The following is a 21,196-nucleotide window of genomic DNA, read 5'->3' on the forward strand; positions in this document are numbered from 1 at the left end:
ACACAAAACTCTCAGTGTGTGTGCACACTTCCTATCCAAATATGCCGCTGTCCGTACCGAGGCAAATGTAAGTACAAACACATGCATCGGCCAGGCGAGGTGGCTCACGCCTGTAATCCTAGCACTCTGGGAGGCCGAGGCGGGTGGATCGCTCAAGGTCAGGAGTTCGAGACCAGCCTGAGCAAGAGCGAGACCCCATCTCTACTAAAAATAGAAAGAAATTATCTGGCCAACTAAAATATATATAGAAAAAATTAGCCGGGCATGGTGGTGCATGCCTGTAGTCCCAGCTACTCGGGAGGCTGAGGCAGGAGGATTGCTTAAGCCCAGGAGTTTGAGGTTGCTGTGAGCTAGGCTGACGCCACGGCACTCACTCTAGCCCGGGCACCAAAGCGAGACTCTGTCTTAAAAAAATAAATAAATAAAAAAAAAAATGCATCATCACACAGGTTCGAATACAACTGTTCATTCGATAAAAATACAAATCAGGGTGAAATGCATTTGTAAATATGCCGAAACAGATACAAATCCAAGCCACGTGGTTCCCATAACAATTCCCAGCACGTTTGCAAACTCAAGTGGGGGGAAGAGAACCCCCATTTGTTGAGGCCCTGTCAATGTGCTAGGCATAGAGTTTGCCATTTTGATGCATTAACTCATTTAATTTCATAATGTGGGGGGAAGAGGTAGTATTCTTTTTTCAGAGATGAGGCAGTTAACATTCAGAGAGGTAATGAAACTTACTCAAGATCACACAGCCGGTTAGCAGCAGAGTCAAATATGAACCAAGATTTGTCTAACTCCGTGGCCAATGCACCATGCTGTTGTCAAACTTAAAAACACGCACACACACACACACTGTCCAGGTGTACCCTCCTTTATACCTAAGAAGGTAAAGCTCCTCGCCTAGCAACTGCAGGTGTGTTTGTGGAAGTGAGCACAGAGTTGCACAGACTCATTCACACCCCCTCCTGACAAATGACATTAAGTCATTCAACAATGCTTGCTGAGTGTCTTCAATGTGTCGGGTGTTGGTTTACAAAGGTAAAAAGCCACAGTCTTGCCCTGAAGGAGTTGGAGGTCCAGCAGGGGGGTGTGAAGGGAACTTGAAGACAATATAGGACACACGATAGATCTGAGCTCAAATGGAGGCAGGCCCCAAATGCAGGGACCCAAGGGGAAGGAAACCTGAGGCAGTTAAAGAAGGCTTCCTGGAGGAGGCACCAAGTGAGCTGGAGCTTAAAGAATGAATGGAGTGGAAAGAGATTGGTGTGGATTGGGAGGCTGGTTGAGAGACAAGATAAAGCAGGGAGGCAGATGGCAGAGCACTGCAGGCCCTGGGGATTTTACATGTCATCCTCCAATGACTGGGGAGGGATTGAATTTTTACAGTGAAAAGTAGGATGCCCTTTGCATGTTAGAAAGAATGAACAAAAGGAAGGAGAGCTTGGACTATGGAGACCATGCAGGAGGCTACTGCAATAGTCCAGGCAGGAGCTGGCAAGGCCTGTTATAGGAATACGGCCTGTAATAAGAGCACTGTGCTAGGTGCTAGGGATAAAAAGGCATCCAGAGAAGATGAGGGATGGGGGTTAGGGAGGAGTAGTGTGTAGCCTGTTCCTGAGACAGAGCAAAGCAGTAGCCTTCTGACCCATGAAAGTATGACAAATGGTATGAATCCTGTCTCAGAACGAGGCACATGTGCATTCCATAGGCACATGATAATTTGCACATTATCATAGGGGACTTATATATTCCCTGAAGCTGCAGGTTACAAACCCAGTTCCTTGGAATTCCAAGAAGCAAAACAACATAGTATTCAAGCCTGTGGATGCTGAAGTCAGACTGCCTGATCCACAATCTCAGCCGTACCACCTCTTAGCTCTGGGAGCTTGGGTAAGATATTGACCCTAGAACTGTGCCTGCCACACAGAAAGTGCGCAGGAAGTATTGGCTCTTCTTATTATGTGTTAAATCAGAGTGCTACTGATGCTCCTTCATTTCACCTACTCCCTTTGGTACCCCACTTCACAGCCAGGAATCTGGTGTCTTCTGGTGTAGGTCTTCCTGCCCAAGGCCCAGCACCCACTTTTTTTAATTTCCTGAACCCACCCCTTCCTTTCTGGTCTGAGTCCCATTATCCTCAAACCTGATCATTAAAGAGATAAGCCTGCTAACCTCTCTTCTAAGAGGAGGAAGAAGAGGACCTAGGCCTCATCACCATGGAGACTTGGTCTTTTCATTTCCCTTGAGATGACAGTGCTAGAGAGAAAAAGATATTCAATTTGGGGGGACCCTTCAGCATGGGGGTCCTTACCAACTCTAAAATCACAAACTCCCCTCTCTAAAATGTTCCAACTCCATTCCAACACCCCTCCCCCCACATCTAGGTCTAACAGGAGGGCAGCAGGTGGGAAAGGCAGAGGACAAGTTCATTTAACTTAGAAAGGTGATAGAGGAGAAAGCATGGGATTTCTAAGCAGAAGATCCACCACTAAGTGACTCTGTGACCCTGAGGGAGTCCCTTCCCCTTCTGGGCCTCAGTTTCCTAATCTATAAAGTAATACTTGTCCCTCACCCTTCATAGGATCTTTGTGAAGACAAAAATGAACAAATGGTTAAATTGGAAGCTGTAAACTATAGTGAGGGTAGGAGTTATTATTATTATTATTCTTGGCCTTTTGGGCTCTGTGATCTCCCTTTACCTGGAGCTGACAGAGCCCAGATCCATGGGGAGCCTTGAAACTGGATCTCCAGGACTATCCACCGCTGGACAGGACGAGCTGTGTCTGGGATGCCTGTGAGGTGAGGAGGCCTCTAAATGAGAGGACTGGGGCTTTGTCCCCTAGCTCAGAAGCACAGAGGACTTGAAGCAATCCCTAACTCAGAACCCAGAGTTGGTGGTCTGGGTTCCCCCTCTCCTCGCCATTCTGGCCTCCTTTCTGACACAAAACAGGCAAACTGGTCCACATGCAGCTCTGATGACAGCCACAGGTTGTCCCCAGGTAACAGCAGGCCAGGTCACCCTGGGGAAGATTCAGGGCTGGTTCAGATAAGATCACTAAGAAGCCAAGTCAGCTACCTTCCTCCGGCTTGAGTCTTCAAAACTATGCAGCTCTAGCTGCTGCTCTGAGTAGCTCTCTAATGACAAGCAAGAAGGGAAACTGAGGTAGGACTAAGGGCTATTAACCACAGTAGACTTCAGTAAGGAGAGCTGGCTTTGGTTTCTTTGACTTGTTATGAGCTTGAGGGCACAAGAAGTAATTTTTTTTTTTTTTTTTGAGACAGAGTCCTCCTCTGTCACCCTAGGTAGAGTGCAGTGGCATCATCATAGCTCACTGTAGCCTCAAACTCCTGGGCGCAAGTGATCCTCTTGTCTCAGCCTGCCAAGTAGTTGGGACTTCCAGCTAATTTTGGCTAATTTTTCTATTTTTAGTAGAGACGGGGTCTACACTCTTGCTCAGGCTGATCTTGAACTCCTGAACTCAAGCAATCCTTCTGCCTCAGCCTCCTAGAGTGCTAGGATTACAGGTGTGAGCCACCACGCCCAGCCAAGAAGTCTTAATCATTTCTCTACACCCAGTGTCAAGCCTTGTACCCAATGCACAGTAATCACTGTGTCATTCACTCCATAACACTACTGAACACTGTGCTAGTTGCTGGGGATACAAAGTTGAACAAGCCAGACAAGCTCTCATGGAGTTGATATTCTAGTGAAGACATGAAATAAAGATGTAAACCAGGGCAAGTATAAATTATGGAAAGTGCTGAGAAGGAAACAGAGAGTTGTGATGAGAGAAGGGATGTTACTTGAGAGAGAATGAAACAGGGAAGATCTGAGGTCTAAGCTGAAACATGAAGGTTAAAAAGAGCCAGACCAAGAACATCTTTACTTGAGAAACGTGTGTTGTAAGAATAGATGGACAGATGGATGGATGGCTGAACAGACAGACAAACTGACCGGCTGGGTCCTGGGATGAATGAAGTCATGCTCCAGTGCCCAGTCCCTAGTGGGCTCAACACAAGAAAGGGGTTGGGTGGGAGGCAGGACTGGGCGTCGTGGGCCAGGATTCCCCAACCTCGCTCTCACCTGAACACGTGTTGAACCAACCCACTGGGCCGCGGGGCCGCTGGGGGGCGACCGAGAGCCCGCCTGTTTCCCCTTTAAGGCTGGGGCGGAAGGCTAAAGGGTGAAGGGCTTTTGTGTCGGCGGGATAGAAACAGATCCGCCCTTTTAAGAGGGCGGAGTCACCACAGTGGCGGCGGCTTCGAATGCGGCCTGGGGCGGCTGCCCAGCCTCCTGGCGACCCTCCATTGGCCCTTGCCAGCGTCGCAGAAACGCCTCGCTCTGACCTCGTCCCAGGAGCTCGGTAGTCTGGAGTCCAACCCCCGCACCCGGGCCAAGTCCGAGGCCCTGGCGACCCCCCTGAGTCGGGGTCTGCCGGGTCAACCCACCGGCCCGAACCCACCCGCCGTCGCCATGGTAATGCCGCGCCCACGCCGGGGAGCCACGGGTGGCCTCGTACCCGAGCCTAGGGCAGCGCTCTCGGGGTTCCAGCCCCTCACCCGCGCAAGCAGCAGGGCGGGAGGCTGGGTGGGAGCTCGGTGGAGTCGGGAGAGCTGGGCTCTAGTCAGGGCTTAGCGTAGACGCGCCGGAGACCCTGGGAAAGTAGTTTCCACCCCCGGGCCTCGGTTTCCCTCCTGTTGCCTTTCTTCTCTCCTTGGAGAACTCCTGTTCATCCTTCCCGGTGCACTCAAATGTCGTACCTCTTGGGTCCATCCCTCCCCCCTCCCCGCCCTCACCCATCCACTCTGACCCTTGGACTCTCCGGGAAACTGTAGCTCTTGCTGCTCTGGCATCTGGGGTTAGGCACTACCCTTGGCTCTGGATTTGACACCCATCTAGAACTGGCCACAGCAGCCCTGCTGGCTCTAAAGAAGGAACTGTGGACTGGGGCATCATATCCTTCTGGGACCCTAGTTTTTGGGTATTGGATTAGATAGAAGGAAACCTGGCTTGATTTTCAGAAACAAGGCCACTGTATTGGGTATACTTGGATTTACAGGATTTTCTTTTAAGTTTGACAAAGATGGCTCAGGTGAAACTTTTGGAATGCTGCAAAATCCATAGGCCCGTGTGCACAATCCTGAAGAACTGGCCTTGCTCTCCTTGGCAAAGCCTTCCCATCGCCCCCTTCCCCATCTCCAGGATTAATGTAGATGGACGTGAGTGGATTATTTTACAATAAAGCATTTTGTCTTTTTTTTTTTTTTTTTTTAAAGAGACAAGGTCTCTCTGCATTGCCCAGGCTGAGCTCAAGCGACTCTCCCACCTCAGACTGCAGAGTAGCTGGGATTACAGGCATATGCCACCACACCTGGCTAAGAAAAGTATTTTAGATCACTTAAGTCTTTAACTAAATCCTGTTTCTTCTCAATCCCTCATTCCTCCCCCAGCACTAGCAAAACACAAACAAAAAACAGTACACCTGATAGTCTTGTTAGTGTTGAAAAGAAGCATAGTGAGGACAGAGCGTGCTTTCAAACGGTATTTCTCCACCAACCTCAATTGCTTTGTTTTCCTTTCAGGCGTGCAGTTTGCAGAAGCTGTTTGCTGTGGAAGAGGAGTTTGAAGATGAGGTAAGGAAATGTTGGTTATCAGAGGTGGCAGAGGAAGTCCTAAGATGTAAACACTCAGGTCCAGAACATTTTGGAGCAGCCTGCACCAGCCTCCTTTTAGTTGGCTTGTATATGTTTTTTGTCTATAAGAGGTTGAGAAATGATGAGAAATGTAAACAACGTACTTAACTGTCTTAGAAACAAACAAAAAAACCCAGAGAGATGAGTTACCCAATTGTCATACCTTTAAATTATAAGGGCCCTTTCCTGGAAGCTGTGTCATGTAGATGATTTAATTTGCCTTCATGATGGGAAGGGATGGGGAAAAAAGTTTATGGAGAACCAGAGAGTGTAGGAAACGGCACAGTTACTGGATAGCAAGAGTCCTGGGGTCACCAACTGGCTTTGTGAACCAGAGCAGCGTACTTTATTTCTGGCCTTCCATTTTCTTTTCTACAATATGAGAACGTTCTTCCACCTCACGTACTCTTCCCTTCCCTCTGTCTCCTCAGAAGATGAGGGTTAGACTAGATCCAAAGCTAGCACATTAGAATCACCCTTGTCTAGGCCCTGCCACAAACCAATTAAATCAGAATTTCAGCAGGGGGCAGGCATGGTGGCTAACGCTTGTAGTCCTAGCACTCTGGGAGGCTGAGGTGGGAGGATTGCTTGAGCTCAGGAGACTAGCCTGAGCAAGAGTGAGACCCCGTCTCTACTAAAAATAGAAAAAAAATTAGCTGGGCAACTAAAAATAGAAAAAATTAGCCCGGCGTGGTGGCACATGCCTGTAGTCCTAGCTACTTGGGAGGCTGAGGCAGGAGGATCGCCTGAGCCCAGGAGTTTGAGATTGCTGTGAGCTAGGCTGATGCTACAGCACTCTAGCCTGGGCAACAGAGCGAGACCCTGTCTCAGAAAAAAAAAAGAATTTTTGGGGATGGCCCAGGCAGGGGTATTTCTAATGTGCAGCCAGAGAACACAGCACCAGTGGTCTCCACAGCTCTCTTCCCATTCAGAACCAATGGATATAGTTTCATCCAGAGGCTAGAAATTGATACCTCAAACCCTTTTTCGAAAGAGACAGGATTTAAGTGAATAAAGGCCAAAGAGGCAAATTAACCTGCCTAAGAATACAGCACACACACACAAAAAGAATATGGCACCAACAGCTGAGATGAAGACTTGGCCTCCTGATTTCAGTCTAATGTACATGGAAACAACTAAACTACATTTATAAAATAGTTATATTTTACCAGTGACAAACCATTCAAAACCTACTTTTTGTCTCTCACTGCTTTGCGTAAAAAATTCTGTTTAGAATTTGTTCAGATGCCTAATTTATGCCTGGTGTGGCGGTGAGTGCTGCACCAGTGACCCTTCTGGCAGCCTGAACCCCACTCTTCCTTTCCTTTGAGGCTTGTGAAAGCTGAGGTGTGAAGGGGAAAATGGACTGTCCTCGGACCTCTTAAACATTGGTCTCTGCCTTGTCCTATTCATTGAGGGTCCAAGACGTAGTAACATGGGCACAGATGAGTTCTAGTCCTGGTTCTATCAAATGACTTAACCTGGGTCTCAGTTTCTGTACCCATAAGGTGAGAATAATAATAGTGCCTATTCATAGGGCCATTGTGAGAATTAACTGAAATGCTTTACCCAGTGAGGTTTCTTTTTTTTTTTTTTTTTTTTTTTTTGAGACAGAGTCTCACTTTGTTGCCCAGGCTAGAGTGAGTCCCGTGGCGTCAGCCTACCTCACAGCAACCTCAAACTCCCGGGCTCAAGCGATCCTCCTGCCTCAGCCTCCCGAGTAGCTGGGACTACAGGCATGCACCACCATGCCCGGCTAATTTTTCTGTATATATATTTTTAGTTGTCCATATAATTTCTTTCTATTTTTAGTAGAGACAGGGTCTCGCTCTTGCTCAGGCTGGTCTCGAACTCCTGACCTTGAGCGATCCACCCGCCTCGGCCTCCCAGAGTGCTAGGATTACAGGCGTGAGCCACCGCGCCCGGCCCAGTGAGGTTTCAAATGTTAGTTGTTTTGGTTATTACTTGGGAACTTGATTTTTGTTTTTACAGATAATTCAGAACTGCCACCTTTGTCAAGGAGATGAGTCCTTGTCTTTGTTTTTCAGCTTTGGAGATGTGTGATTATAGGCTGAAAAAGTGACTGTTAAAGTGACCCTCTTGGGTCTTCCAAGGTGATGGCAGGACTGCTAGGCTGGTAATGGAATTAGGGTAAAGAACTCTGACAGCTCAAGTTTCTGTTCCCTGAAAACAGCAGACCGGTCCCTTTCCCCCTTCCCAAGGCAGATGACGTCATGTCTGCGAGTCAGCTCTCCAGGAGAAAAGGGGTCCATCAACCTCCAAGGTCACTAGAATTTTATTACTGCTGTAATTCTGATTATTATTATTATTGCTAAATCCTAAGGCGGTCCTGCTGGCGTATGGGACTCTCTTGGTAATACACAAAGCAGGAAAAAACCTTTCTCTAGCCCAGACAATCCAGTGCGGCAGCAGGGGATGGGGGTGGAGGGGACCTTCCTGTCAGTTAAATCAGCAGTTCTGACTCAAAAACACCCTCAGAACAGGTCTGTTGCTCTTGAAGGTGTCAATCTCACCTTGCTTCCCAACTGGAATCCATACTTAATTTAACTTGCCTGAAAAGCTATATTTAACTTCTGCCTATTTTGCTGGATCCAAGGCCTCTCTGGCTTACTGTGTGTATGTGTGTGTGTTGCACACAGGTGTGTGTTGAGGGTGAGGACTGGGCGGAGGACAGGCAGCATGATCAGCTGGATAGATCCCTGTTAAACAGGCTGGACACAAGAAAGCTAGTCTCCTTGAGATGGGGGTATGACCTTGGGTGATTTGTTTGACTTCTTGGTGCCCTGGTATATCTGCTTCTACTGTCCTCCTCTACCTGCCCTTTCCCAACCTCCACTCTGAGACTGAAGAAAGAGAGAGAAGGTACCTGAAGACTTAGCCTTAGAGTGTTTCTGATAGAAGCCTGGTGGTAGGCTCACGGAGTGAGGTCAAAAGTGGTCAGAGTCACCATTATTGCCTTTCTTTTTTTTTTTTTTTTTTAGAGACAGGTCTCACTCTTGCTCAGGCTGGCCTTGAACTCCTGAGCTCAAGTGATCCTCCTGCCTCAGCCTCCCAGAGTGCTAGGATTACAGGCGTGAGCCACTGCGCCCGGCCTTAACATTGCCCTTCAGGCCTGGGTTTACTTGCTTGCAAGTATCTACACTCACATGTACATGCCACATTTCTGAACAGTAAGTTGGTTTCTTGATTTTGATTTCCAGCTGCCAAGACCCTCTGTCTCTGCTTCCTTGTAGGATTTCTTATCTGCTGTGGAAGATGCAGAGAACAAGTTTGCTGGCTCACTGCCTGTGAATGCTGGGTGCCTGAGACCTGTCTCTTCCAGGGCACAGGAAACTGGGCAGGCACAGTCCCCCAGGCCCCTACCATTACACCCCACTGCTCCTTCAGAGGCTTTGGGCCAGCCAGCCCTGGGACTCTGCCTCCCTGTGCCCAGCATGCCCAGGGCCACCAGCCATCCACCTTGCACAGGAACAGCTCCCCTAAGACCTGTCTCCACTTCCAGCAGCTTGACTGGCATTCAGAGAGGAGCGACACTGACAGAAGCACTCAGAGAGCCAGCAAGACCCCAGTCCTCAGCCCCACAACCCCTACTTACTTTTGAGAGCCAACCACAGTGGGTCGGTGGCTTTGAGGGGCCTGAACAAGACGAGTTTGATAGGGTCCTGGCAAGCATGGAGCTGGAGGGGCCAGACATGGGGCTGGAACTTGGAGTTAGCAGTGAGGCCATACGAATCCTGCCTGCCCAGCAGCAGGAGGATCCAGTATTGGCTAAAAAGGCCCAGGTAGTTGATCTGAGTGGATCTTGCTGGAAGGTGCCCATGCCTGCCACCCACGTAGCAGGTGTTATGTCAGCCCCGGGTAAGCCTCTGGATCCTGCTGTCCACTGTAGGACTCCACAGCTCTGCTTGAGACCTGGTGCCATGGGTAACCCTCCTGTCCCGACTGCCTCAACCATTCCCACTCAGCAACCCCACTGGGAAAGGTGTCCACAAGGTGCCCCTGTACGAGCACCGCAGCCTCTCCAAGTTGCTGGAGGACCTGTTCAGAGCAGCCCTCAAAATCAATTACCCAGTCAGCGATTTCATTCTCCAAGTGCCTGGCTGAGTGGCAAACCTCATCTTCCCAGACCTCGGACTCCCAACTCAAGCTGTTCTACTCCCCCAAGGACTAGCTCCGGATTGCTTCCTCGGGGGCACTTACAATCCCGAACTCCAGTGTCTTCTGTTGAGTCTTCTTTTGGCACTCCAAAAGGTCCCCAGGGAGCTCTGCAGACGCCCATAGTCACCAACCATCTGGTGCAGCTGGTCACTGCTGCCAACCGGACACCCCAGCAGTCCACCCGCCCGTCCACCCGAGCCAAAACACGCCGCTTCCCTGGCCCAGCGGGGCTCCTGCCTCACCAGGTGAGTCCCCTGGCTCTCCAGCACGTTGTGGGCAAGGGAGAGAAGCAGGATTCCAGCACTGTCCAGCCCTGGAATATCTTCCCTCCTGGAGAGGAGGAAGGAAGGAAGCAAAGAGAGGGAGGGTTTCCAAAGCTTCAGAAGAAGGAAGGGAGGGAAGAATCGAATTCTTGAAAATCCACCATGAGAAAGGTACTTAAGGCTCTGAGGACTTCATAATTTTCATAAGTTTTTTGAGCGCCTACTGTTTGCTAACACTAGGGCAAGAAGAGTCATTCACTCATATTTGCTAAGGATGTGTTATGTGTTGGGCAGTTTGCTTGGAACTGAGAATATGGACATTAAAAGAGAAAAAGTTCCAGTCCTAAGGAGCTGATGGTGAAAGTAGAAGAAACGAATAGAACAAATGATTATGCACAAAGTGCAGTGTGAGTTGGGGTCATTCTGTGGGTGCTGGGGAGACGCTGACTGTGCTTTGGGCCTGCTCAGTGGGCTTTGGGTGGACAAGTAGGAGGTTAACAGGTGTGTACGGGGGGGAGTGTGCTCTGAGGACGGTGTGGGAGTGAGAAGGCAGGGAGGACGTGTGCAGAGGCACACAGGCCTGAGACTGAGGTGCTCTCGGAGAGCTGCAGAAGAGATCGTTGTGGCCATTGTATGGGGCCACTGTGGGGAAGTTGAGGCCAAAAAGGAGACAGAGCCCTGCAGAGAGTTTGGATTTAAGTAGTGGTAGAGGGACAGATCCATCACCAAACCAGTCTTGGATCAGATCCCAGAGAATCGGACTCTGAGGATCTGGTCTGGTTGTGGTAGGTGTACCCTCTTCCTCTCATTTGAAGGGTGTTTGGAACAATTTCTGCCTGTTACTTACTCTTCCCTAGCGCTTTAAGAGAAGTCCAAGGAGGCCTCCTATATTCCTCCTGGGCTGGATGTCCCTGGAGTGCAGGGTTCAGGCCCCGAGAAGGGACTTAGAGAAAGCTGCCCCTTTGCTCAGGCCTTTCTATTTGGGTCACTGCCCTCTTCAGGCAGCCCTGGGTTTTGCTTCAGCTTCCTCACATTCCCAAAACTGTCCCCAAAGTGTCTTTTTTGAGCTGCCAATGAGGCTCTTGAGACTTCGTTAGGAGCGATGTAATATGTGTTAATTGTCCCTGATAGTTTCCTGAACTCATTATGTAACCCAGACGAGAAGCTGTACTTGTAAATAACAGCTGCTGAGCTTGCTCTCGCCTTCTCCCTCTCTCCTCTCTTAGCACAGTGGGAAGAATCTGGAGGAGATCATGGTTTCCACACCCCAGACTCCGACTCATGGTGCTCTGGCTAAATTCCGGACAGAGGTAACTTATTCCATGCAAATGTTAACTTCCTGGGCATCATTTGAGAGTAAGAGACGTCTCTGCATGTTTCAGGAGTTAAGAGTCAGTCAATGCTGCTAGGCCTGTTCCTTGGTATCACACACCAAGGGTATTTAGGGGCTGGGCATGGAGGCACACACCTGTAATCCTAGCACTTTGAGAGGCTGAGTATCAGCACTCCTGGCCTCCAGCCTCCAAGCACTAAGGGAAGCTGGAGGCCAGGAGTTCGAGACCAGCCTGAGCAACATAGTGAGATCTCATCTCTACAAAAAATAGAAAAATTAGCTGGGCATGGTGGGATGCACCTATAGTCCCAGCTACTTGGGAGACTGAGGCAGGAGGATTGCTTGAGCCCAGGAGTATGAAGTTGCAGTGAGCTATGATGACACTACTGTACTCCAGCCACAAAGACAGAGTGAGACTCTGTCTCAGAAAGGGGGGTGGGCAGAATTTAGGGAAGGTACTTGGAGGAGGCAGCAATTTTACTGGCATAAAGCAAGACCTGTCCTAACGCCAGCCAGGCATTATCCTGTACCATGGGTTCAGCCTTCCTTTCCGTCTAGGAAATAAAGGCCCAGCTAGCTCCATCTCCCCCGGGGAGGAGAGTGTAATGAGTATTTTGAGATTATATCTCGGGCGCCCTTCCTCTCCGGTTTCTGGGAACTGAGCTGGGAAGGATCTGCCTTAATCTTGCCTCCAGTGGGTTCCCTTTTGGTGACTGAGACCCAGCTTCCCTCCTCCCTGGGTTCTGGTTGACTTGCCCTGACCTCAGACCCACTTTTGCTTTTGACTCTCCCCAGCATTTTTTCTCTTTGCTGCAGCTCCCCAGATCTGCCAGTCCATTTCAGATCCAAAGCAGTAAATACTCATCTGGATGCAAAGCATGTTTTAATATAAGAAGGCTATTGGTTAAAGCCAGAGGCATCCCAAATAAAATATGACTGGTTTCAAAATGGCCAAGACACTCTGGGAGCCTATAATTGTATGTGGGGAATCCCTGCCCCTAAGACTTTTTGAGTTTATTGTAGGAGACAAGCATGAATAGCCTTTTGCTTCAGTGTAATTAAAGTTAGGATTTGATTTAAAAAAAACAAAAAGAGCACCTTTTCTGTAGCTGCTTAGTGAAAGATGCGACATACAACAAGATTTCACGTACCGTTTTCTGACCTTAGAGATAAAAGAGAGGAGAGACTGTGACCATCGTGCTACGGTTTTTCCTAGGGGATCTGTCTTTCCTCTCCCACCCTGCCATCCTGTCTCAGTCAAGGGTCTGTGGCAAGGTAGACCCATTAATGCGGGCTCCCCCTCTGCTCTGTGGTGCCAGATTGTTGGTAGTTCCCAGGCATCGGTGGAGGAGGATTTTGGGCGAGGGCCATGGCTGGCCATGAAATCTGCTCTGGGCCTGGATGAGAGAGACCCCACCTGTTTCCTCTGTACCTATAGCATTGTCATGGTGCTGCGGAAGGTAAGGGCTCCGGGCACTGAGACCCATTTTTCTCCCTTTTGCCAACCTATTGCCCTGCTCCACTTTAGGAAGCGGTGTCTGTTTGCTCCCTCTTACCCTAGTCTGTCTGAGCAGCAGCATAAAGCCTCTTGGGTTGTGTCTTCCACTCACCCACCGTTTCACTGTGGGTGAAACGGCCCAGGCTGAAGGGGAGGGTGGGTTATGGGCGTGCCTCGGCACTTCCAGGCGCTGGATAGGGTGGGTAGACACTCTGCCACCCTCAGGGCTCCCCAGTGGGCAAGGGCCATGTGCAGATATGTGCCAGTACATGTGCCAACATACCCCTGCCCACAGCCTGCCACGATGGAGCACTGTATAAATACATGTGCACAAAAGAAAGGAGGCAGGGGAGAGAAATGAAGGCCCTGTCATCTTCTCTGCCAGAGAGAGATGGGACGCACCCTTCAAACTGCCCCTTTGCCTTCCACAAGGAAGGTCATCACCACACCTGTACTCTGTCCCCTGGTTGCCCTGGCACACTTGGGGACCTGGGAAGTTCCTGGTGGGCCGTGGCTGGCTCTATGAATGCCCCTCCTTGCAAACAGGCAGCCCTGAAGCAGCTTCCTAGAAACAAGGTCCCCAACATGGCAGTGATGATCAAGTCCTTGACTCGGAGCACAATGGACGCCAGCGTGGTTTTCAAGGACCCCACGGGTAAGGAACTGGGTTCCGGGAGTGTCTGATGAGCGGCCACTGTTGAGGTCAGGAGATGAGAAATCACAATGTCCATATGCAGATGGGAAAACTGAGGCAGTGAGGAGCCCACCTCCCAGCCAGGGCCCAGACCAGTCGCTGTGCTATCCTTGACCCTGGGACTGATGGGCCATGTGGTATTCGCAGGAGAGATGCAGGGGACGCTGCACAGGTTGCTGCTGGAAACACGCCAGAACGAGCTGAAGCCTGGCTCGGTGCTGCTGCTGAAGCAGGTATGGGAGCTGCTCTCCACCCCCTGCCCGGAGAGAGCCCCCGCACTGTCCGTCTCCTTACCTGTCTGGCTGCCTTCCCTCCCAGCGCCAGGCTTGGCATGGCTGAGCTGGTGCTAGACCCTGGGGTGAGGGGCTGGGGGAAGGCCTGTGGCCCCTAAGCCAGCTCCCATTCTTCCGGGGTGGGCGGGCATGGAAGGTTGTGTTGAGGGGGAGGGTATGGTGAGTGTTTCTGTTCTGGCACCAAGGCTGGGACAGGAGCAATTTGTGTGACCCTGGTGCGGAGGACACCAAGTGAAAGACAGGCGGGGACCAGGTGGCCTGGCAGCACCCAGTGCTCCATCAGGACACTGACCGTCCCCTTCCTCGACTCCAGATTGGAGTGTTTTCTCCTTCGCTTCGAAATCACTACCTCAACGTGACACCCAACAACCTGGTCCACGTTTACAGCCCAGATTGCGGGGATGGGAACTTCAAGCCGTCTCAGCCCTTCCCCGAGGTAAGGGGAGCAGGATGGAATGGGGACTGGTAGAGCCCTCCTTCTGCCTGCATCCTCTGATTCCTTCCTGTGCTCCATGCTGGGGAGTACAGGTGTGAAAGGGGCCGGTGCCCTGAGCTGAAGAGGTGCCTTTGGGGACAGGACTATCTCCTCCTGTCCCTGGTCCAGCCGCCTGCCACACGGCTCAGTAACAGTACCTAGAGGAGCAGCTGGCTCCTTGGTGATCCCTTAGTGTCTGATGGCAGGCTTGAACATCTGAGAGGATCGGAGTCACTTGAGAACTAGCCAAGTTAGGCGAGGGGAACCCACACAGCACTGGTGGGGACATCCCCTTTCGGAACTCAGGCAAGCATTTTGTATCGCTGGGAGGCGAGGATGGATGGCTGCAGGCTGCTGCACTCGAGGGTGGGAGTGCAGAGCCGGACTTGACTTGGCCACCCCCACCCTTCCGGGGATCCTGGCCTGGGGGTCAGGAGACCTGGGTCTCAGCCCATTTCTGCTGGCGATTTGTACCATGACCTCGGGCAAACCCTGTCCCCTCCCCTGCTGCTGCCTCATCCCCAGAACAAGTGTGTTTGACTTGACCTCTAGTGACCTCTAGATCTCTACCTCTAACTTTCTTTTTTTTGAGACAGAGTCTCACTCTGTTGCCCAGGCTAGGGTGCCGTGGTGTCAGCCTAGCTCACAGTAACCTCAAACTCCTGGGCTCAAGCAATCCTCCTGCCTCAGCCTCCTGAGTAGCTGGGACTACAGGCATGTGCCACCATGCCCGGCTAATTTTTTCTATATATTTTTAGTTGTCCAGATAATTTCTTTCTATTTTTTTAGTAGAGACGGGGTCTTGCTCTTGCTCAGAGTGGTTTCAAACTCCTGAGCTCAAATGATCTGCCCTCCTCGGCCTCCCAGCATGCTAGGATTACAGGCATGAGCCACCATGCCCGGCTGTTTTGTGTTTTGTTTTGTTCAATTATCTACTGTTTTGGGTATTTGGCATACAGCTCTGTCCTGTCATCGTGGGCCTGGGTGACAGACTGGCCCCTGCCACACTCTCCATCATGTCTGTTTCCTGAGTCCCCACCTATTCCTTTGCGGTTGTCTGCGTAGAGGTGGTACCTTCCAGAGGGATTTCGGGGGAACAGGCATTGGTAACCAGATACTCTGTCCCCAGGATTCAGGAAGCTTCCATGGCAGCCTCCAGCATGATGTGGCTGCAAAGCCTGGGGAAGGCCGCCGAACGGCACAGAAGCCAGAGGCAGGGGAAGAACTCCCAGAAGCAGGTAAGGCAGTCAGCCCATTCGGGAGCAAGAGTGATTCTTCTTTTATTTCCTCTTGAATAACTCAGCCCAAATCTTCCTGGCTGCATCTTGTTCCTCTTTCTGTGAATCTTCTATAATCTTACAGAAATCAGACATGGTGTCTTGTGTGGCCAGGCTGCAGCCCCAGACTTAGTTAACAGTGTGATAGGGGCCACATAAAATAAGATGTGATCCATAGGTTCCCTGCATTTCCAGGTCATGCACTATTATCCATGAGGAGGAAACATCACCATCTGTTCAGATGGCCAGGCACTGTCTTCATGCCACACTTTGAATTCTCTGTGGGCCGATGACCAGACCACAGAGGCCGATTTCCCATCCTAGCCAAGCTAAGAAGAATGCTGAGGAGTCAAGCAAACATCCCTGTGGTTAGTGGGGGACCAGGCTACAAACCCAAAAGGCCCCAAAACAGACCCTTGTGCTCAGGCCAGCTGGTTCCTCAGGAGGCAGCACTGCTCAGGTGAAGCTGACACAGTCCAGCAGCTGTTCCTTAGCTTTTTTTTTTTTTTGAGACAGAGTCTCACTCTGTTGCCCAGGCTAGAGTGAGTGCCGTGGCGTTAGCCTAGCTCACAGCAACCTCAAACTCCTGAGCTCAAGCGATCCTCCTGTCTCAGCCTCCCGAGTAGCTGGGACTACAGGCATGCACCACCATGCCCGGCTAATTTTTTCTATATATATATATTTTAGCTGTCCATATAATTTCTTTCTATTTTTAGTAGAGATGGGGTCTCTTGCTCAGGCTGGTCTCGAACTCCTAAGCTCAAACGATCCGCCCACCTCGGCCTCCCAGAGTGCTAGGATTACAGGCGTGAGCCACCGCGCCCGGCCACTTTTTTTATTTTTTATTTTGTAGAGATGGGGTCTTGCTATGTTGCCCAGGCTGGCCTCGAACTCCTGGCCCCAAGCAATCCTCCCACCTCTGCCTCCCAAAGTGCTGGGATTGTAGGTGTGAGCCACTGCACCTGACCCCCATCCTTAGCTTTTTTATTCCAGAAATTCAATTCTGTCTGGCCCCAAAGTTCATAGGATTATGGGCAGGTGTCTCAAACTAACCAAATTCACAAAATACCAATAGAAAAATCACAAAGCCCATTTATTAATATTTGTATCCTATGAAAAAGCATCTGCCCCTTATGCTGGAATTTTGCGTTGTCTAGAATCCCGCACTTTCTCCTCATAAGTAAGCTCGGTGATGACAAGCCAATCATCACCAGAAGGTTGCTGGGAGCCAGACTGGGAACAAGGCTCTCAGGCGTGGCTCAGTCTGACTTACTCCCGGGGCTTCCTGATCTCACCCAATAAGGGGGAGTTTTCTAGCTGGCAGCAGTGGCTCTGGTGTCAGATGGAATCTTAGTATGCTCACCTTGGGCAAGTTGTTTTACCTCTTTAAGCCGTGTTCTCGAAGGTAAAGTGGGTTTATAACAGGAACTACTACGAGCTGCTCCATGAAGGGTTATTGAAGCACAGAGCAAGCGCTCAGTGTCAGCTGCTATTGTTAACAAAAATGCTATCAGTAGGGGTTACTGAGGTCAGCTCTGTGTCCAAGTTCTTGGACATATTGCATCATGCATCGCATCTTAGAACAAGTCGGGAACAGTTACTGTCATTCCCTAAGCCCACTCAGGCACTTTGGGAAAGGGGGTGATGTTGTCTCCCTGTCAGATGAGAAGCCAGATTAATGAGCTATGTGATTCTGAACACAACCACTGGGTTCTCCCGGCCTCCTTCTCTCTCCATCGGGTGACAGGGCTGCACTAGGGGGACCTCTGAAGCCTTCCTGCTTGGCACTGTGACTCTGCATGGATGGAGAGGAACCACTGAGGCCCAGGGAATCCTCTCTCTCACCAGAATGGCCCCAGGATCATGCCCTGTCTTTTGTCGTGCATGGGGACACAGGGGCAGAGGGAGGTGGAAGTCCCGCCAGCCTGCCGACCGCACCACTGCCCAGGAGGAGCCGCCTCCCTGGCTGTACAGCCAGGCCCAGGCCTTCCTGAAGGGCAGGACCTTCAGACCTGAGTCACTCAGAACCCCAGTGTTGTCACTAAGGCTACTCCCTCATTCCCCTCTGCAGATGACCTGGACGGACTCCTGAGTGAGCTCCCTGAGGACTTCTTCTCTGGGACCAGCAGTTGGGACTGCCCCAAGGCAGGGCACCCACCGTGAGCAGGCAGCCTCTGGGTGTGCCTGGTCATGTCCAGGGGAGAGAAGAAGGCCAGCATGAGGCAGAGCTTGGGGCTTCTGTGCTTGCTCCCACCCCGGACGCTTTCCCTGAGAACTCCCTCGTCTCCTGCGTTCTGCGCCGCCCTCGCTTTGGGCCTTCCTTTGCCGTTGGCGGACCAGGACTCGGCCCCAGACTGGGCCCCAGCCTTCCTGTCCTCCAAGCCCTCTGGTGCATTGTTCCTTCTCCTGCCAACAGGAAAGGTGTGTCACCTTCAGTGTCACTCTCCTGCCTCAGTTTAACTTTAGAGGATATTGGGCCTGGTTTCCTCATCCCTTTACTCCCTAGTTTCCAGACAGCAGAGGAGCCACACCACAGCAATGGCGACCTGCCCCCTGGTCGGGGAAGGAACACTCAGACTTCCCTCTGCTTTGTTTCTTGAGGCCTGTGGCTGCCCAGCTGACCTGTGCCCAAAGTTCCCAAGTGCGGGGACAGGGCTTGGGGCTGTTGGACCTGGTTCTGAAATAAAGCAGCCCCTGCTTCACCTGCCTCTCCCTCCTTCCCACCCCTTGCTGCTCCTTGTCCTCACTGCTCTGCTGCTGGTGCCTGGCCGAGCAGGGCTCAGGCAGATGTGCTCTTCTTTCTTTTCTTTTCTTCCTTTCTTCCTTCCTTCTTTCTCTTCCTTCTTTCCTTCCTTCCTTTCTTTTTTCCTTCCCTTCCTTCCTTCCTTTCCTTGCTTTCCTTCCTTCTCTTCCTGGTCTATAATCCAATACAACTTTATTTATTTTGTTGCCAAGCACCTCTTTGTCGCTGTAGCTTCTCTCTACCACCAGAGGTGGACAAGGGGCACGGGTGGGTTGTAAAAGGCCTAATTATAGTAAGTTGCCAACCTCATTTTCCTTTCTGGAATGACAGTTGGGAAAACTTGCCCAACTCACAGGTGAGAGGAGGCGGATTAAAGAGCCAGGTTTGACTGCCGGCCTCCCCTGCCTCAGCCTCAGCCTCAGCCTCCGCCTCCGCCTCCCCTAAGCAGGTGGGAAACAGGGCTTCCTGAGGCATGGGTTTGGCACTGCTCGGGGGAGGTGTTAATGTCCCCTTTCCCAAAGAGAGGCTGATCCCATGGATCCCAGTCTAGAGGCTGAAGTGAGCAAGTGTTTTGAGAACACCATGCTCAGTTACCTGCTGATTGCAGTGGGACCCTGTTCTAGAAGGCTTTTGTGCTTCGAGGCTGGGGCAGGAAGGACGAATTCCCCAGCACCCCGGCCCCCATTTGGTCTTCCTACCTGAGCCTGCCGTGCACTTACTCCTCCCTTACCTCCTCCCCCACTCCCTGCTAACTCCCAGCGCTGCGTCTGTAGCTTCCATCTGGGCCGGAGCCCCCCTACACCAGGGTCTTCCTGCACTTAAACCACCCGTGCCCCCGGCCTGCAGTGCTCTTCCAGAGCCCTGGTCCCCACTGCTCACAGTCCAGACCGATGCCACACTGCTCATGTCCTGGTTTCTTGTGTACTTTATCACCCCACAGGCTCTACTGGTGGGCATCTAATCGCCTGGCACTGTTTCCTCCAGTAGAGCTTCTGGGCACCCTGTGGGCCCTTGGGCAGGTTGAAGTCCTCCTTTCTCTGCCCTCAGGAAGCTAACGCTAAGGACGAGGAGATTGAACACAATGGTATCTTTGGGGGACTGAGCTGTCATCAAAGCACCTTCAGGCGTGTGTGGCAAGAAGGCAAGGGAGAGGCTGGGCCATGGCTATTGTGTGCCCCAGGGAGGAAGGGGACTCCCACCAGCCTCCGCTCCTCTTGGTCACACCCAGCCTTGCCAGACTCCCAACCCTGGGAACCCAGCTGTGGGTGCTCAGCCAGGCCGTTGGCGGGGCAATTAAAACACCGAGTGGGTTCCAACAGGGTTAATCACAGCTGCATTCATAGAGGCGCCTTTCTCTGAGGACCTCCAAGCCCTCACTGTGCGTGATCTCATTCCTCCTTTGGGATCCCCCCACCCTGGAATGCCACCAAGAACCTGGGGCCAGGCAGAGTGGATGAGCAGCAGGGGAAGGGCAGTGCTGTAAAAAGCCCAGGCTGCTGCCACCCACTTGGGCTGGCGGGTGGACGAGTGTTTGCTCTGGCAGAGAATGGGGACCTTCATTCAATGCACTACACATAAGAGGCCGGACTGCCATGAGCCAAGTGCTCCCAAACACCACGTCAAGACCAACTGTGTGCGGGGCCTGCTCCAGAGCCCACACCCAGCATGGCAGAGCGACATCAGCCGTGCGGGATAGGTGCCACAGATTCGGATGTGGCTGGAACCATAGGGGTTCTGTAGCGACATCTCGGAGCAGGTGACTTTGAGGTGGACTTTCAGGAATGAGTCAAGGGAATTCCAAGCCGAGGGAACTGCAGTGAGAAGCTGTGATTAGAATGCCATGTGATATGAGTGATACGGGGCCAATCCAGGGAATTGAGGCTTAGTTGGAGAGGGCTGTTGTTGGCAGTCAGCGGTTTTTCAGCAAGGGAATTAACCATTTTAGACAGGTCATTCTGGCAGCAGAGCAGAGCAGGTGTGGCCAGAGGGAGGAACTCCAAGTATGAGGCTGGGTTGATCCAGGTTTGAAGCATGGGGGGTGCTGAACTTGAGAGGGAGCTAGCACTTGGTTGTGTGAGGGGACCGGGGAGAGGAAGAGGTGAAAGATTACCGAGCAGGGGGCTGGGGGGCCAGGAGGAGCCCACACCGCTGGGGGAGACAGACCAGCCCCACCCGCAGCCGCAGCCCACAGCCCACAACCCTCCGAGCAAGCCTCTCAGGAAGCCGTCCTCCCGCCTTCCCCGGCTCGGCAGGCACTGGCTCAGGCGGTTTCATGGCCTCATTCCTCCCCCTAGAGGCTCCTGGAAGCACAGCCTCTTTCTCCTGAGGGTGAGTGGGTTTGTGGCTTGACGATCTCTTTGGTCCAGGTCCCCAGAGTTTCCAGGTCAACTCCTTGGCCCTCCTCAGGCCCTGTGACCCCCCTGAGGAGTTGGCTAAAGGAAAAAAAAAAATCAAGACTCATCGAAGGCAGTTTCTGGAGACTATGGTGTCCTGCTTGGAAAGTGGGGGGTGCAGTGGGGGCTCTCACAACTGTCCACCCCACGTGGCCGCAGCAGCTGGAGCCAAAGTGCACCATCTACGTGGGGGCCTGGCACTGCCCCTCACAAACTGTGACCTTGAGCCAATAGTTTTACCCTGTTAAACCTTAAGTTCCTCATCTGTAAAACAGATAAGACCACCCATCTCAAAGGTGTCTGTGATCTTTTCTTTTTTTAGTCAAGGTCTCTCACTCTATTGCCTGG

General features: G+C 51.6%; 1 protein-coding gene across 1 annotated transcript; it reads left to right on the forward strand.

Moving 5' to 3' along the window:
- The first annotated feature begins 1,145 nt into the window (after positions 1 to 1,145).
- On the forward strand, positions 1,146 to 19,416 carry HROB (homologous recombination factor with OB-fold). Its single transcript, XM_069483150.1, has 12 exons — positions 1,146 to 1,227; positions 4,329 to 4,483; positions 5,590 to 5,640; positions 8,955 to 10,124; positions 11,369 to 11,452; positions 12,795 to 12,935; positions 13,520 to 13,628; positions 13,815 to 13,900; positions 14,274 to 14,396; positions 15,565 to 15,673; positions 17,784 to 17,871; positions 19,302 to 19,416. Exons 1-12 carry the CDS (start codon positions 1,146 to 1,148, stop codon positions 19,414 to 19,416), a joined length of 2,313 nt encoding a protein of 770 aa, XP_069339251.1.
- The last annotated feature ends 1,780 nt before the right edge of the window (positions 19,417 to 21,196 follow it).

This window comes from Eulemur rufifrons, chromosome 9 (assembly GCF_041146395.1).
Source record: "Eulemur rufifrons isolate Redbay chromosome 9, OSU_ERuf_1, whole genome shotgun sequence".
Taxonomy (NCBI): domain Eukaryota; kingdom Metazoa; phylum Chordata; class Mammalia; order Primates; family Lemuridae; genus Eulemur; species Eulemur rufifrons.

Excerpts from the sequence above, each read along its gene's own strand:
- HROB (XM_069483150.1), top strand. The coding sequence starts at position 1,146 with ATGGAGGCAGGCCCCAAATGCAGGGACCCAAGGGGAAGGAAACCTGAG. Across the intron at positions 1,228-4,328 it reads CTTCCTGGAGGAGGCACCAA|CGTCGCAGAAACGCCTCGCT; the intron begins GTGAGCTGGAGC and ends GGCCCTTGCCAG. Across the intron at positions 10,125-11,368 it reads CGGGGCTCCTGCCTCACCAG|CACAGTGGGAAGAATCTGGA; the intron begins GTGAGTCCCCTG and ends CTCCTCTCTTAG.